This window comes from Mustela putorius, unplaced genomic scaffold, assembly GCF_011764305.1.
Source record: "Mustela putorius furo isolate JIRA1106 unplaced genomic scaffold, ASM1176430v1.1 tig00000198_pilon_pilon_pilon, whole genome shotgun sequence".
NCBI lineage: Eukaryota > Metazoa > Chordata > Mammalia > Carnivora > Mustelidae > Mustela > Mustela putorius.
Genome location: NW_025421311.1, coordinates 8,049,539 through 8,068,010, shown reverse-complemented (window position 1 = coordinate 8,068,010; position 18,472 = coordinate 8,049,539). Strand labels below are relative to the sequence as shown.

The 18,472-nt window shown below is 44.1% G+C and overlaps 1 protein-coding gene across 3 annotated transcripts in view; it reads right to left on the bottom strand.

Annotated features, from left to right (window-relative positions):
• CUNH11orf53 (chromosome unknown C11orf53 homolog) overlaps positions 1–18,472 on the bottom strand; it is a 49,008-nt gene that overhangs the window by 23,060 nt on the left and 7,476 nt on the right. The window contains exons 4-6 of one of the 3 annotated variants that reach the window (XM_045077546.1): positions 13,204–14,050; positions 10,256–10,368; positions 327–436 (exon numbers count right to left, since the gene is read on the bottom strand). In XM_045077546.1, coding sequence (XP_044933481.1) covers positions 327–436; positions 10,256–10,265 — 120 coding nt within the window. In that variant the 5' untranslated portion in view covers positions 10,266–10,368; positions 13,204–14,050. Of the gene's footprint in view, positions 1–326; positions 437–10,255; positions 10,790–13,203; positions 14,051–18,472 lie in introns of those variants that run through there. The other 2 variants (XM_013054812.2, XM_013054813.2) reach the window with 2 other exon arrangements.

The following is an 18,472-nucleotide window of genomic DNA, read 5'->3' as shown; positions in this document are numbered from 1 at the left end:
CCACTACTCCCACTCTAGATTCAGTTTTGGAGATCTGGGTGCAACTCCTGAAACATCTGAAGCAGGGCGGAGCTATTCAGGAAGACATGGAGGGTAGGCTTCAGATGGAAGACGTCTGCAATTAGAATGTTTTAATCCGATTTTGCATGCTACAGAGAGGCTTTTTCTAAGCTGTCTCTACCAGATCTAGAATAACATGTCGATGACACTTAACATCAGACTGGAGAAGGGAGACCCGGTGTCTAGAGAAGGGAGAGGGGAATAACTAACCTTGAAAGAGGACTTCGGCTCTCAAAGACTTTAGAATGAATTAAATCGAGACTTACATTGAATCTTGAGTTACTTGTCTGCCTGGATCGTTTTTCTGCCAGTAGATCTTTGACTGTGTGCTTCACTCGTACGCCTTGATACACACGTTTGCTGTAGTCTCCTGGGACTTAAGCAAATGGAACCAATGATCAAAGGTGGATGAAATGATAGGTTAACCTCCCCAGGGGATGTATTCAAGGACTCATCATTGTGGTGCGGTTTGCTCGTAAGAATGACAGACTTCTTGAATCTGAAGAGGCTTCAGTAGAAGTCACTTAGTCACTTTCTTTGATAGAAACTTGGCCAAGCTCTACTTACCTGGAACACCCCCACCCCCTTCCACCTTCTACACAACAACTCTTCAGATGTCTCTGTTTTTGTATCCTGATTTGTCAAGATTTATTCCAGGAAGGCTTACAGTTTATGCTTCAGTCGCAAGATGAGGAATCGGATGCACCTTGAAATAATGCTTCTTACTACCTGATGCAAAAGTTCGATTTGCATGATTCAGTTTGCAGAGTGACAGCATTCCTGCCATATCATATTCCTACCTGATGCGGGTGAGCTGGTCAACCAGACTGATGAGGGTGTGCTGGTCAACCAGACTGCGTTAAGATTATGTTCCTAAGAGGAAAGCCATCTGTTTCTGTTTACTGCACCAAATTAAGCAGTTTTTATTATTGAAAATACAGTCTTTCTTTTTCTTTTTAAAAGATTTTATTTATTTATTTGACAGAGATCACAAGTAGGCAGAAAGGCAGGCAGAGAGAGAGGGGGAAGGAGGTCCCCTGCTGAGCAGAAAGCCCGATATGTGGCTCGATCCCAAGACTCTGGGATCATGACCTGAGCTGAAGGCAGAGGCTTTAACCCACTGAGCCACCCAGGCACCTGAAAATACAGTCTTTCAACACGGAGAGTTGCTGCTTTGAAACTAGCCTAAGGATAAGGGAAGAGACATTCATGACTTAACAAATATTTATTGAGTACTTAGCAAACATACTAGTATGCTCGTTAATTTACCTATATTATTTCATTTGATCCATTTTATGAATGAAGAGACTGAGGTCTGGGGCTGGATTATTTGCCATTGTCTCATAGCTGCTAATAAGCAATGGAGTTGGGATCCAGATTTAGGTTGGATTGTAGCTCTAATAACTGGGAACATTTGCTATTTTGACCGTGATGAAATTAACAGAGAGATAACAGACTATAGAGAAGAAATTTCCCCCAAGATTCTGAAATTGGCAACACTGCCCTTAGGGATGGTGCATTCCTTGTCACGGAGGACAGTCAAGCAACAACAGGGGAACCTTCTGTTTGGACAACTACAGAAGCATTCAAGCACTGAATTGCAGCTGAACGGCAGGAACTAGAAGATACTTTCTAACTCTGAGATCATGGTTCCATAGTAGGTTGGATGGTTTCAGTTCATTTTAACTGAGCTGTTGTACCCACTAGCGATTTCAGCTGGTACAGAATTCAGCATCAGTACGTATGGCGAAAGGTAGTCACACGTATATGCGTGGGCATGTTACCAAAAAAATTCTTAAATCTGGTTAAATTTGTGGATATTCTAGGATATATTTGACTTCTGAGTCAAACTTCACTACAAAGAGAATAAAAGGCAGGAAGAAAGGAAAGAAACACAGCCCAAGGAGGAACCCATCGGAGGGAGGAGGCTGCTGGCTCAGTGGCCAGTGCCTCCATGACCATGTGTTCCTCTGTGCATGGATAGGAGAGGACCACAACCTCTTAGCCCCAGCTTTTTTGTCCATAAAATCTCTCTGCAGCCATGTGAGAGATTTTTAAGATGGCCATGTGAAAATATCCTGAACTACCAAATTTTATACAAGATGCCTGGATAAAATGAAAGAGGGGGAAAAAAATGGAGGTTCCAAGGCAACGTATTATTTAGCTCAAATAAAGCCACATAGAAACCTGATTTCACAAAAATAAAGTTATTTGAATGGTCCCTCGGGTCCAAGTTCAACAGGACCTAATTTTGGTCTAAATATCTTTTAATGAAAGAATGAAATATCTTTTAATGAAAGGCCAATTCTTTCAAATTGGCCTCCAGTTTAAAGCTTGAGGACTTTATGTTTGTTCTGAAGGAATCTAGGTGCTGCCTCTAGAATGTATGGGATACTTTCCTTTTTGGAGAAGCCTAAGGCCACATTTACCCATTGGTGATTTATCGAAGTATTTTCTTTCTTTTTTTTTTTTTTAAGATTTTATTTATTTATTTGACAGAGAGAAATCACAAGTAGGCAGAGAGGCAGGCAGAGAGAGAGAGAGAGAGAGAGAGAGGGAAGCAGGCTCCCTGCTGAGCAGAGAGCCCGATGCGGGACTTGATCCCAGGACCCTGAGATCATGACCTGAGCCGAAGGCAGCGGCTTAACCCACTGAGCCACCCAGGCGCCCTATCGAAGTATTTTCTATGTGTCAGGCATGGCGTCCGAACTGGGGATATGAAAGAATTTGCTATCTAGTGGGAGAGAGAAACTTAGGAGATAATTTCAATGCAAGGGTGCTCGGGCAACAACAGAATTATGCCTAGGACATTCTGGAAAACATAGACGTGTCAATTCCCTGTGAGGGTGGGGAGGGACTGGGGAGGCTGATGGTAAAGTGGGCAAGAACATTCTAGGCATCGAGGACCTCAGGGGCAAAGTCCTGAAGGCAGAAATCAAGCAAGATGTGTGATGGAGGAAATGAGGCTGAAAGAGGAAACAAATAGGCTCAGTTGTGGAGTTTCTGGTGGGCAAAGGAGTTTGGACTTCATCCTGTGGGTAATGAGTCACTGGAAGCTTTTAAGTCTCTAGTGTGGTTCGATTTGCATTTTAGATAGACTTTTCTGGCAGCTGTGTAGGGGGTGGATTTACGAATCACAAAGCCACAGGGAGATCAGTCAGGAGGGTTCTAGAAGAATTCATGCAAGAGATAATAGATTCATTTTTGTTGTCATCTTTGTTTTGTTTTTTGTTTTTTTAGAGAGGGAGGGATGGGAGATGAGGGAGAGAGAGAATCTTAAGCAAACTCCATGCTGAGCACAGAGCTCAATATGGGGCTCAGTCTCATGACCCTGGGATCATGACCTGAGCTGAAATCAAGAGCCTGATGCTTAACCGACTGAGCCACTGAACCCTCCCCACTGCAGGAGATAATGGGTTCTGAGTAGTGGGAGACAGGAGGGCGAGGAGCAGACATTTGAAAGTTATTTTTGTGTGGGAGAGAAAGAAAAGGGCAGATTCAAGGGTGATTCTCGAATTTTCCCCCATGGAATTGGTCTGGGTATGTAAGTTTTGGAGCCAACATGATGTGCTGGTAGTGAAACCAGGAAAGAGGATAGAATTACCTGGGGGAGTAAAGGTTGGTTACATGATGGCACACATAGGAACAATATTAGGTGTCTCGTACACTGGGAGAAGCAGGCCAGGCTGTTCCCAAGGCCCCAGCGGATCGACATCTTGGGAACTCCTCTAACGCCAACTCCCAACACACTGGTTGGGGAAGCTCTGCGGTAAAGATGGAAGTTACAGATGAAAGCCTGGGCAACATCCACATTTGAAGCATTGCCAGAGGAGGAAGAGAGAAATGAAGAAGATAATGTAGAAGAAACAGTTGGAGAAGCACCAGGAAAACCCAGCGGAATAAGGCTTCCACAGAATTCAGGGGAAGAGATTTCAAGAAAGAAGGGAAAAGCATGAAAGGCAGGAGCGAGTGGTCCAGGAAGATAAGGACAGCAGAACTTCCACTGCTTTCAGTTCAGTGGTTGATGTCAACTTTAGCAAGAGAAACTTTGGAAGTGTAGCTAGAAGCCAGGTCAAGGGTCAAGACAGGGATAGAGATTTCTTCTTGATGCTTGAATGAGAAAGGGAAGCAGGTATTGGATGATAATTGGAGAGAGCTACAGGGTCAGAGAGGTTTGCTTATATTTTTATGTCTCTCAATTTATGGATGGCAGGGACTTGAGGATATTTGAACAGGTCAGAGGAAGGAATTAAAGATTTAGGAAAGGGGAGAGTTTGATGGAAGGAAGCTGAAGATAAAGCAAGAAATTGGCGGCAAGGGCATAGGTTGGCTCTCAGTCCCTGAGATGAGGATAAAGACCAGAGATCCGTGGTGGCCAGGTGGCCTGATTCATGGCTGAGACAGCTCCCGTGTGCCTGGAAGCAACCTAGATAGGAGAGTGACTCAAGCACTAATAGAATAATACAGGTGGCAAAGCCAGAGAGAGAGGTCAAAGAGAGAAGGCACCCCAGGTATCCTCACAGCGTGATCCCTGGACCAGTAGCACCAGCACTGCTAGGAACTTGCTAGATGGGCAGAGTCTCACGCCTTACTCCAGATGTACTCAATCAGAATCGTCAGGGCTGGGGCTCAGCAAACCATAGTTTAATAAGCCCTCCAGGTGATTCTAGTGTTTTCTGAAGTTTGAGAACCACAGGTACACATAACAGGGAGGACTTCATAGGGTTCCTGTTCAGGTGGGGGCCAACTCTAACGTGGGTATTCCTGGTGGAGTGAAAAGTGGGAACGGCTGGTGATTGACGGTGGGCATGGGTACAGGTCTGAGAGAGAGAAAGGTGGGGGAGCTGAAGAGGTCCAGCCCGGATCCCTTGTCTGTCTCCAGACAGGCTTGGCTTCACTTTTCCCCCGAAGGGCTTTTGAGTTGAAGATTTCAATCTGATTCATCCATTCATACTTTGTGTGCATGCCAAGAAGCCTAGGAGAAATATACTTATTTTAAATAAGTTTAACAAATAACCACATGGTAACTGATAGAGGGATAAAGTTTATGAGACGGCAAACAACCAGATCAAAACTTCTGAAGTTTTGTCATCAACAATCAGTCTTATGTACCAGTTGGCACCAACTTGGTACAAAGTATGGGCCAAATGCCACAGGGGATGCAAAATAAATGAGAACATATAGCAGATGTCCTCAAAGAGATCCTATTTTCAGGAGAGAAATGAGATGTTCACATGTGAAAGGGGAGGGGAGGGGAAGAGCACACTTTGGGTGGTCGGTGTCAGTTTTGTGGGAACGGATGGGATTCAGGTTGGACGCAGGAGGATGTAGATGTGTTAGGAGCAGGAACAAAGGTCTTGCAGACATTGGGCATGGCATGAACAAATGCAGAGGTGGGAAGGAACAAGGCACATGCGGAAAGGGAAGGAACAAGTATAAATGGTGTTAATGGGCTTAAATGCCATCTACCACGTACATGAATGTCAAATCGATATCCTATAGCCCAGACTTTAGGCTTAGATATTCATCTTCACTCCGATGTCTAGGAGACATGGAAAACTCCTCACGTCCAAACCCGAACTCTATTCTCCTCTCCACGTTTTCTTTATCTGGAAACCTCCCTGCTCTCAGTTGGTGGCATCTCTACCCTTCTAGGTGCTTGGTCACAAAGCTATAAGCATCATCCTGGGTTTTCTCTTTCCGTCCCGCTTCGCAAACTATTCTTTAGGAATTCGTGATGGGGCTACCAACAAAATAGATCCAGAAGCTGCTGACTCTCCTCCCCAGCAGCCAGACAGGAAATCACAACTGTGTCACTTTTCCTCTCAAAACAATACAATGACTCCCTATTTCGCTCAGGGTCAAAGTCAAACTCCCTAGAATGATCCGTGATCCTGCCGAGCTCACCTCCCCTTGCTCATGGTACTCCCACTAGTCTCTGAAACGCACCAAGCACACCGCTTCTGCCTTTGGACCTTTGCACTGGCCGTCTGCTCCATCTGGATTGTTCTGCCCCCAGTTATACACAGGGCTACGTGCCTTTGCCCCCTTCCTGACTTGGCTCAAATGTCAAACATATTTAAAGATGCATCTTTCCCATAAAACATTCCTAATTCCCCTCACCCCATTTTACTTTTTCTTTCTACATAGCACTTGTCACTTCATAATGACCTATATAATTTCCTTATTAAGTTTCATTGCTTGCTGTCTGTCTGCTCCTTGCTAGAATGTAAGCTCTATGAGGGTGGGAATATTTGCTTGTTTTCACTCACTGAGACATCTCAAGTGCCAATGCCTAGAATGGGACCTGGTGTATAGTAGGCTCTCGTAATTATTTGTTGAAAGCATCCTTTTGTGTGTGGGGGGTTGAGATTAATGCACATGCTGAAGATTAAACACCAGAGGGTGAAAGTTATGATTTTTTAACTAAACATTTTGAAGAGGAGAGTACTGTGTCTTTGTCCTTTTGGGGAAGGCTTAAAATACTGTTTCAGAAGATTAATCTGGGGCTGAAGTCCTAGGAAGGGATGGGGATGAAGAAGGGGAGGACGGGAAAAGTAAAACAGAGGCTAACCAGAAACAGTGGAAATGACCAGGAAAGCACAGATTTAAGAGAACTTTCAAAAGAAAACACACATACACGTACACATACATACATGCACCCATACACACAATAAAAATGACCTCCAGGATTAAGAAAAAAAGTCAAGACAGGGAAGAGAGTCAGTTTTCATGTGGAAATAGGAGTTCGGTTTCGAACGTGTTGAGATTGTGGGGGGCGTTATCAGACTCAAATACCCTACAGACAAGATAGGAGCCCTGGGGGCACCTGGGTGGCTCAGTGGGTTAAAGCCGCTGCCTTCGGCTCAGGTCATGATCCCGGGGTCCGGGGATCGAGCCCCGCATCGTGCTCTCTGCTCAGCAGGGAGCCTGCTTCCTTTCCTCTCTCTCTGCCTCTCTGCCTGCCTGTGATTTCTGTCTGTCAAAATAAATAAAAAATCTTAAAAAAAAAAAAAAAGATAGGGGCTCTGACCAGCACTTCTAAGAAACTCCTTTTAAACTACTGTAAATAGAATTATAAAAATAAAGTTCTCTAAGGAAGACTTTGTGGCAATAGAAAGTTAGACATCCAAGCAGGGAGCCTTGGAAGCCGCTACAGTTCTGATGCCCAGGGGAAGGTGGACTGGGAAGGTGGGAGCAGGGACAAGAGGTTGGAAATGGAGGTATGGGGGCACCTGGGTGGCTCAGTGGGTTAAGCCTCTGCCTCTGACTGATGTCATGGTCTCGGGGTCTTGGGATCAAGCCCCGCATCGGGCTCTGTGCTCAGCAGGGAGTCTGCTTCCCCCTGCCCCTTTCTCTCTGCCTATTTGTAATCTCCATCTGTCAAATAAATAAATAAAATCTTAAAAAAAAAAGAAATGGAGGTATGTAATGTATCAGAGCATTAGCATCACGGAAGTGCAGAAAGACAGCATAGAGAATGGAATTATTGATGTTGTCAAGAATCCAGCCCCTTGTACATGCTTAATAAATACTTGTGGAGTAAATAAAATGACTTACAGGAAAATGAAGGCACAGAAAGACTATAGGGTTTGGAAAGGTGGAGATACTCAGAATGTGGGGCATAGCATTTTCATAAGAGGGATGGATGAAATCCTTTCTCTAGGGCTTCACGAGGGTGTGGGCGGTAAGGAGATGGGGACACAGGGACGTCGGTGTCCTGCTCTGAAGCAGAGCTACAAAGCTACAAAAAAAGCAAGTCCTTACATTTGACACAGCACGAAAAATGAATCCCAAGCACGTTTTAATTAAGCAATGGAGCCTGGAACAATTTCTTTAAACTATCACCCAGAGTATTCTTTATGCCTTGAGAAATCTGAAAGTTCTTTAACCTGTCCTGTTCTCCCTTTATAGAGAGGAGTTAAAAATTCTACTAGTATTCCTTTCCCCAAACATTTCTTTCCGCCTGTGCATTGTGTCGATTTGAAGAACCCACACCTGCATAAACCAGGAGCTGCTTAAGAGTTTTTATTCAAATACTCTAGATACAAACTTGCATTCTGATCAGTTGTTGAGAAAACAAAGACCTGTGTTTCCAGAGAGAAAGCACAAGCAAATTTATTAAGAAGAATTAACTTATCCTTTAGAATTTGGGAAAAAATTTTGTACTGCCGTATTGTGACTATGTACACTCAGAGAACTGTCTCATTCACATCCTCTCCTTTCCACTGTTTATTTTGATAAAGAATTTAGCCCATAGTATGCTTAAGAGTGCTGTTGCTCTATTGCTTTTGAAAATTAAATATTTTCTCCATCACAGCAAACCCATATCTTCTGAAATAGAATATTCTTTAAAATATTTTATTTATTTATTTGACAGACAGAGATCACAAGTAGGCAGAGAGGCAGGCAGAGAGAGAGAGGAGGAAGCAGGCTCCCCAATGAGCAGAGAGCCCAGTGCGGGGCTTGATCCCAGTACCCTGAGATCATGACCTGAGCCGAAGGCAGAGGCAGAGGCTTTTAACCACTGAGCCACCCAAGCGCCCCTGAAATATTTAAAATGTGGGCGATTCATCAACTGTTTCTAGTTATTAAATTCAAATACACTTCCTTGCATTTCCTAAGAGGGTGCTTACTATCTACGGTAAGGGAAAGGAGAGAGCTTGAAACAAAAAGAGAATAGAACCGAAAACTCTCCCACAACTTTAGGAAAGAGCAATTCATGTTTTGAGTTGCATCATTTGACAATGGAAAAAGTAAGATAATAGGTGATGTCTCTCTGAATTGTAGTCCCTCATGGTATGGATTCACACATTCCCACTCAAGACGGATTAGAATAAAATCCTGAATGACGGGTTATTGATGGACAGTGTTCATGTTTGTTCCATGTCTTGGCCTGTCAGGGAAGGGCCAAGAATGAGGTCCCAGATGGTCAGGTGTCAATATGGTGTGTTGGCTTACCCCCCCTCTCGCCCAAGGACCCCTCTCTGCCCCGCTGACCAGCTCAGCCTGCCTTGCTGGGGATGAGAAGGGAGGCAGGTGCCCCCATAGGAATACAAAGTGCTCGATCTGCACCTGCTAGAGGCTTGGTGTTTGTGGTTCCACTTCTGACCTGTGGGGTAGATGTCCTACTAGTTTCAGTATGGGAGACCTCCAGGAGAATACCAGGAAAGGCAAGTTCCACGATTAATAATAAAATGTGCAAATATTAATTACTAAGCAGAAAATAATATATACTATTTATGAAAGTTTCCACTGGAAAGATTAAACTTTTTAAAGTGAGGTCAAGTTAGTTAAGTGTGTTAGGATTCTGTGGGGGTTTCGTTGGCTCGCTGCAGGCACCCACAACGCACCCCCCACCCCCACCAGGGCTACCCTCCCCCCACCTGAAGTCTCACACCTGGATCCAAAACTTAGCACTTCTGTCATTTACCCACTCCAGGCCGCAGGGCTCTTATGTGATGGCTCTGTCGTCTTATTTTTCGAGATCAGACTTTGAAGAGCTGGGGCATTTTAAAAAATATTAATTTTTCTTTCAAGTTCCTTTACAAGGCATTTTTGAAATATTCGGTCATTATTTATTCACACTGAAAATTCTCATTTTCTTTATCTCAAATTTGTTCCTGAAGGGGTGGGTTTTACTCTATGTTCATGCTAAAACCTGTATCCTCAAAGTGAACAAATTGGAAAAGATCTATAGACATGAAATTCTATGAATTTTGTGAAATGACAGCCGAAGCTCTTCCTTATCCCAGGCACGTGGGAAATCCTTCATTCTTAAACTAAGAACCTAAAACAAGATGCATGAATAAAAGGTATTTCAGGTTCTACATTTATATATATTCTTCTCCTGCACTTCCCTTATAATTGAGAGCTTTCCAGAAGTTCCATTTCACACATTTCACCATCATGGAAAGGAATGCTGCAATACCCAAGTTTCTGTTTTATAAAAACAACATTCTGTAGAATTGAACCCAACAATTAGTAATTCAAAGCGACTAGAATTATGAAAATGTTACCAAGAGTCCTAAATTGTCAGTCTCTGCTCTGTGTTTTTATAGTTCTGCATGTTCTAGCCAGATTTTAGGGGTATTTGTTCTTGTTCTTTGCTTCACGTTATGACTTTGTGATGTCAAAAATAAACACAAGGACTATGAAATTTTTTTAAACATTGTAATAATTGACATTGACTCACCACTTTCCATTCTGGATGGTTCTGGTGAATTTCCTTCTTAGCGGCGATGTCGTATGTGAATGTCGTGTTCTCCGTGATAAGGGATCCTGGTCTCTGGTCAGGTAAGCCTGATCCTGATGGGAAAGGCTTCTGTACATGGTTGTGATGCTTCTGCAATGACTTGCTTTAGATTTGATTACATGCAAATCCTCTGGTGTCTGTTTCTCTACAATTTGCATCCCCGATGTAGATTATATATAAGGTACTTTTTTCCTCTCCAAGAAGGTTTTTATTTAGTAACAATGAGTTTCCATTAGGAACAGACTCTCTTAAAAGTTTATTATGGAAACAAGGAATCCATTATTTGTTTTGTGAATAGCAGTGGCATTTTCTATTTCTTTAATTTAGAGCTAGGTTTAAAAAAAAATAGTGCATATGAGAAAGCTTTTACATCCTGGTAGGAAATATAGGTTCTATGCCTGTAATTCGCAGATTGTGGGTATATAATTTTTAAAAGCTAAGTATCTTTCAGATATAGAAAGAATTCTAGGAAGAAAAAAATCAAAATGAATACAAAATGAATACATTGTAATACAGTTGGATAACCTTCTTGTTATCTATAAAACATAAACCTCTGATCTAAACCAGAGGCTCCTAAACCTGGAAGTACCTCAGAATTAGCAGTGGATGTGGTAAAAATACCTATGCCCGGCCCCAGCCAATTCTAATTCAGAAGTTTCTGAGATACTGGGACACCTGGGTGGCTTAGTCAGCTGAGCATCTGACTCTTGGTTTGGCTCAGGTCATGATCTCAGGGTCATGGGATTGAGCCCCACGTAAGGCTCCCTGCCCAGCATGAGATTCTCCCTCTCATAAGATGAAATCAGAAAGGGAGACAAACGATAAGAAAGTCTTAACTGTAAGAAAGAAACTGAAGATCGACGGAGGCGAGGTAGGTGGGGAAATGGGGTCACTGGGTGATGGGCGTTAAGGAGGCCACTTGATGGAATGAGCTCTGGGTGTTACATGCGACCGATGAATCGCCAGGTTCTACCTCAGAAACTAAGAATCCATGATATGTTAATTAAATTGATTTCAAATAAAAAAAAAGATTCTCCCTTTCCCTCTCACTCTGCTCCTCCCCCTCTAAAAATAAAATAAAAAACCCCTTATTAATCTTTTTAAAAAACAGTCTTTTTGAGGAATATTCAGTGTCATGAACTCCTTTAGAGTAAAAAAAAAAACAAAAAACAAAACAAAACAAAACAAAACCAAAGCAAAACCAAAGACAAAACCCCAAAACCCCAAACAAGCAAACTTTAGGTACTTTCTGACACTTCCCTTATTCATCTTCAAGGACCTAGAATTGCTGCTTAACCTAACTTTGGTTCTGTCTCCCAGTCCTGAACAGTTAGTTCAGTCTGGGTTGGTCTGGGACTTGCAATTTCAGGGCTTGAAATCGCTATTGCCTGTGGCTCTCCGCCCTGGCTCTGCCTCACAGGCTCTTACCCCATTTCGGATCACTAGGATCTGGAGGTCCCCAGTGGTCCAGGGCACTCAGGAGGTCTGTGAAGTGTAAACCAATTTCAGAAACTAATAACTTTTTTGCCTTTTACTCTCTCATTCTCTCATGAATGTACGGAAGAGTTTTCTAGGGGCGAGGTGACTTGGTATATATGAATGGAAGAACATATGTGAGAGTCTAGCTGTTTTCTGTGAAGCCAGACTTTCAGGAGGGATTTGCCAAATCATAAGATAATGCCACTCTTCTCAATAAATTTGTTTGTTTGGGAAGCATAGTTATTTTTAATTAAAATGGTTTTTTTTACATCAACATATAATGGTTCATTATTGTTACTTTAAATGAATAGTAAATATCTTTTCTTAATGCTTAAATTTCCAATATAAGATATATAAATATATATATATATTTACTATTCATATATATATATATAGATATATATGGATATGGATATAAGTCATACTTTAAAAAAGCAGGGTCTTCAATTATTTGTAAGAGAGTAAAGGAGTTCCGAGACCACATGGTTTGAGACCACATCCTTTAGAAGAGAACCTGTAGTATAAATGAGTTTCTAGAGTGTTCTAATACAGAGATCTGAACTTTGTATCTGTGCTTCTCTTATGGACAGATTACGCCTCTCGGGGTCTCTATTTCTAAAACAAAACCAAAAGGACAAAATCTGTCTCAATTCCCCAGTGTCTAGCACCTGTTTCCTTTACTCCTTTAAGTGAACGAGACGAGGAAGAGCCATTGCCACATGATCCTTCAGCCCCGCAATTTGCGTTCTTTTCCAGGCAGGGGTCACCCCAACTCATTCTTTCTTACTCCTCTAACTGAATAGCTCCATAGTAACATAGTAAAATAAAGTAAACACTCTTAAGTGAACTCTACTATTTCTGCAATGAATTCCCCAAGCATGCTGATTCTTGTCAACATTGCACTGGAAGATTTTAAACCTTTCGAGTAGGATGGAACCATTTTCAAACACGGCTACAACACGCATTGCTGATAGAGCCCAACCTTCTCAGCACAGCATTTGAGGCTTCCTAGGAGCCGGGTCCGGCCTACATTTTGTTGTATCTATCACGTCTGCATTCCTCACAGTCTCTACCCCAGTGCTCCATGAAGATCTTGGGCCACCTGCCTCAAAATCACCTGCAACGCTTAGAAAATCTAGTCTCTCCTAGATTTGCTGAGTTGGAATATCTGACGATCAGGCCGGGCCATCCTTCATGTTAAGCGAGCTCCCTGCCCCCATGCGATTCTTCATAAATACTGAAGGTTGGGGACCCCTGCTCTCACTATAATGGTCGGTGTTCAAATAAGTCATCGGCATTTCCATTTGTCTACCTTTGCTCATGGTATATTCTCTCAAATCCAAGCACCCTTCCCTCACTTTGTGTGATTGAAATTCTACAAATTTTTCAAGATTCAACACCAAGGCTACCTTTGCCAAGATGGATTTAACGGCTCATGTCATGGTGCTTCTCGCTTGAATCTCTCTAATGGCACTGATTTCATGCTGCTTTCCATGCCAGTTAGTGGTTTGCATATTCCTCCTTCATCCCCGACCAGGCCGTCTTTCTCTTCTTCTCCATATCCCCACGGCACTCAGCTGTGTAGACGGTGACTGGTTGCAAGGGTAGATTGCCGCTATGGTAGGTCTTGGCCATGCAGAACCTGGTTGTAAAATCCATCAGAAACAATAGTTTCTGGGGACAAGCAGCAAGACAAAAAACATAAAGTATATCAGAGGGGATCCCCTTATTTTGCACGGTAAAGAAATGTCACTACGAGTACACTTCTCTTTTTCCATGAGCTGAACACACCGCTGGAGTTTGTAAACATCTCCCTGTAGGGGGTCCCATACTCATAACTCAACAACATAATGATTTTCTAGAGTAAAGTTCATGTAGAAATGTCCAGAATCCTGCAGTGGCATTTCAGATATTAGATGTCATTGGAAAAGCTAGAATGCTTTCTTTTGCAACAGATACTTGCTTCTGCTTTAAAATACCCTTTATTTTGGATGCTTGCTGTATTTGCATACAACTCCAGAACTGTTTACATAGAATTAAACACACTTTTTAGAAAGTTCCCAGAAAGGTTGTTTTCTTATTCCGAGGAAACAAGTCTTTGCAGATGGGAGTGGATGGTTGTTGCTGGAAGGGTGTGGGTTGGCGATAAGCTTTTTCTGTGTTTGCTTCAGTTGCTGGTGGCTTCAGAAACATGGCACGGACAGAAGCAGGTTGTTGGGTCCAAGCGAGGTCTGATGATGGTCTGGGGGTGGCCCGCTAAGGAGGGTGAAACAAGGGTATGTTTTGGTAGAATAAACACAAATCCACATAGCACAGGCACGATTAGTATTTGTCTCCTTTATCTTGTATCGGGAACACCCCTCAGATATTCCAACCACATTGTTTCTGTATCAGCTTTTTTATTCACTCCAGGGCTGGGCACCTGCTGTGTGGTTGGGTAGCTCCTGACAACTTGGCAGGGACTTTGCTGATAAATTTGCTATAAGGTAGCTCTGGTGGGTGTATGTGGCAGGTGTGAGGGACCCCGGAGCAGGCAGGCCAGAGTGGGGACCAAGGCACCCCCTGTTCCCTTTATTCCAGGACTTCCCTATTTCTCTGGCCTTTCTTTGAGGGATGGTTGAAGGGAGCAGGTGATTCAGTGTTCGAGCTCCATTGACATAATGCATAGGAGCCCAGGGGCCCCTTTATTACAGGGGCCAGGGAGGCTTCTACTGGGAGACAGAGGAGAAATGTGCTAGCAACACATGCTTCTTAAATGGAGGAAAAAAAAAATGGTACTGTGACATAACGCGAAATATGTATTTGGTCTCTGCCCTGGGTTCTAACACAGAGTTCCTCAAACCTTTGTTATTTCCTGACTGACAGGGGTGCTAGGAGCATTTTGCTTTTTTCTAATATTGGTCTTTGACTGCAGTTCCTGGCCTAGAGCTCCTAAATCCCTTGGAATTTGCTAGATGACAGGAACATCTTTTGCTCTACTCGAGGTGATACCTGGTAGCCTCCTGCATATTCTCAGGATGGGGACTGGTCACTGGGAAGACCAAGACATGATGAGAAGCTTGGAATTTTCAGCTCCACACTCCATCCTCTGGGCAGGGGAGAGGGACTGGAGACTGAGTTAATAACCCGTCTTGCCCTCATAATGATGTCTCCATGGAAATCCCTAACTTACGTGGTCCGGGAAGCTGAAGGGCCGGTGAACACATAGAGGTGCCCGGAGGAGGGGACCGCAGAGCAGGCACAAACCCTCCCCACTCCTTGGCTCATGCACCTGTTCCATCTGACCGTTCCACAGTTGCATCCTTACAATAAATCAGGAATGGCACGTACTGGGTTCTGTGAACCTTTCTAGCAAATTAGTAAATCCAAGGGTGGGGTCATGGGAGTTCCTGATAGATAGCCTGCAGTGTTGAGAAGGTCTTTGCATCTATCTGGACAAAGTATCTTATTTCACTGAAGCTAAGCACTGGTGACTATAAGACCCTCCACGATTTTGTGTGTCATTGACACTGTGCCCTGTGCGTTCAACCAGTTGCCAGGTCTTGTCAGTCCCGCCTCCTTTGTGGGTTCTCTTCAGGCTTCTTCTCTGTACTTTTAGCCTGTTTTAGCCCATTTTTTCCTCCCTGCCTGTTGTGTTGGCTTTCTGGGTATTTCTCCACCCATAGCTTACCCCTTCACTCCATCGATTTCAACCAACCTCAGAGTTACGCTCATTCATCCCAGCCTCAAATCCCAAAAGATACCTAATAGCCCACCAATGTAGGACAGGTTCCTCATCTGGTCTTCTGCAGGGGCTCTGCCCTCCCCCTTGGAATCTTGTTAGGTTTGGACCTTAAACTCTCATGCTCACTCCTTCCTGGTTTTTCCATGTTTCATTACGTTTGAGCTTTGTCTCCCCCTGTTCTTCCCCTGGTGACATTTTGTTCTCTTTTTCTTTATCTCCTGAGATTTTGTATGTCCTTCTAATCTCAAGCTTGTAGGCTTCCTCAGTGAAGGATTTCCTGTTGCTCTGATTGGAACGTGATTCCTCCCTCCTTTCATTCCTACAGATTCTACAAATTCTACAGATTCTACAGATTCTACAGTTTCTCTTTTCTGAACACACTTTTTCATTGACTAGCTTCGTCATCTCATTAGATCATGAGTTCTGAGGCTCACACTGTGTCTCCTGCAGAATGTAACCCAGCACCTTTTAAATAGCAAGTGCTCAAATACTTAATTGAATCTGTAAGAATTCTCAAAAACATGGGGAAGAAATAAATTAGAAGAGTCCTCAAATGACTGTGTGCAGCAAACGGCTTGCCACTTTTCTGAACTGTAACAAGAAAGAGAAGCGAACTTGATTTTTAAGCCAGTGGAATTCAAGATCTTTTCTACAGCACTTTAGTCTTTCACACAAATCCAGGGGGGAACATATACAAGTAGGTGATGCCATCCACCCCTACAGAGCAAGTCTCATCCATTCGCTGATCTCAGGGCATGCAAACCAGCTCTGCAGGACAAACAGATGATGGCCTTGGGGTGACTTCTCAGGTTGGAATGAGTTTAGGGAGCTCTTTGGTTGTCTCAGCCTTTGCAATAGGGAGAGATGGTGGTCTGGCAGCTGTGGGAGGGGTTAGATGGAGATGGGAGAGGCTCCTGAGGGGACATCCCTGACCAGTAAGGCCACAGGACCACTGGTGAGACTAACCCTGAGCTCAGCTTAGAACAGCAGGTGAAGAAGCCACGCTTCACCCAAGTGATAGAAACAACACTGAAAGATGAAAATAAAGGTGAACCAAAATAGATGAGAGAGAATGGAGTCGGGGAGCCTGGAGCTTCAGGAACTCCAGCAGAGAGATTAACAGGAAGGTGAAGAGTTGGATGATGCCAGTTCAGCTGTGCCAAAGGGCAAGAACTTTCAAGGCTCAAATAAGGGAAATATTATCCTCTGCTTAGGTGTGAGTCTTGGGCTTGTCCTGGGGTACCTGAGAGTAGGTATATATAATAAAGCCCAGGGACTAAAATGATCATTTGGAGGCTCATCCTGAGAAAATGTACCAGAACCTTAGGTCCTATGAGTCAAAGAGTCTATTATACCAAGCTCAATGCTAACCTAAATGGCCTTGGGACTAATCTGTGTAGACGGACCATGGCTGAACCTGGCATTGACAGACACTGCATTCGGCTGCTTCCTGTGGTCTGTGCAGACCTCTCCTGTCTGATCCTTTGCTTCGAATTTCTCCATCCCCTAAGTTTCTAGAGGCAGGGTGGAGGGAGCCCAGTCAGCAGGCTGGTTTCCTGGGCCAGGGCCCTACCTTTCCCATTGATTTCACCAGTTATCAGCCTCCGCTGTACCAGGCACCAAATTGGCATGAACACTGCTCAGCACTCTAGAAGATGTCCCTATATCCCGTTCCCTCAGACCGGACCTCCTAGTTGTCCCTTCTTTCCACGAGCCTGATCTACACTAGAGCTCTGCTGGGGGCATTGAGCTGACCTGCCAAACCCTCTCCTGCAGGGGCATGTGGGCAACGTGCTCCCACTTGGTCTGTTCCCCTTGGAAGGCTCCTTAACATGTGCGAAGTAAGGGACAAGGGATGGATACCCACTAACAAGTCCTGGAATGACAAGGAAGGAGGGTCCCTCCTGCAGTAGTGTCCTCTGCTTTCCCGTCTGTCACTTGAAGGTTTCCTCCCATCTGTGACTTGGAGCTTTCTGCATAAACTCGGCAGAAGCTCTTCTTTGAGAAGAAAGAACCTTCTCTTTCCCATGTTCCCTTTCTTTCCCAGCTCCTTCGTTGTCACTAACCTCTCTACTGAGTCTCCCCCAGATGCTGAATGCGACCCACAGATATGCAGGGGGCCACGGTCTTGGGGAGAGATCTTAGAAGACTCGGTTTTCCCATTTGTTGGACAGTAAATGGCCAAGGTCTGGGGTTTAGGTCTCCTGGATTCTAGCTCTTTCTTTTTTCCCAATATGCTGGGTAAACCCTTGCACAGGTTGGCAAAACATTGCCTTTTAATGATGTGTGGCTATGGGCTACAGGGAAGGCAGAAAGTCTTTGAGCGGTGGTAGTTTTTGCTTTCTAGTTCCCTTTTCCTTCCTGGGACAGATCACAGTTTCCCTCCTTGCCTCTGGTTCTCAAGGGACATCCTTTGTGGGTATTTTCAGTTTACGCCACTAGGTGGTGCTTCAACCCTATCAGTCACTCACCGAAGGGCTGGCTCTAGCTGGGTTTATGAGCAAGGATTTTGGGGGGTGGAGGGGTGGGCAACTGCGGGGAGATGGAAGGAATGCTATTCTTTTCTTCCTGAAAACCCTGGAAGTCAACCCATATATTCCTTCCACGACTGCCTGGAAGAAGGAGACCATTTCCCAACTTCTCCGTCTTTACCCCTCCACTCATTCCACCTGCCCTTTGGGGCTAATGGGAGTAGGAAATATCATATTCAGGAGGAGCCCTCTTTCTTTGGGTGGTCCCCAGGGTGGGAACTCTTCCCTTGTTCAGGAGAGACAGCAAAACCAAGTGGTTAAGAGCACGGGCTCTACATTTATTGGATCAGATTTAGACCTGACTCCACTTATAAACAATGGAAACACAGGCAAGTCACGTAACTTCTCCCTGCCTCAGTCTGCTCATCTATAAAATGGGGATAAAGAGAGCGACCTGCTGCAGGACTGTGACACTGCGGTACT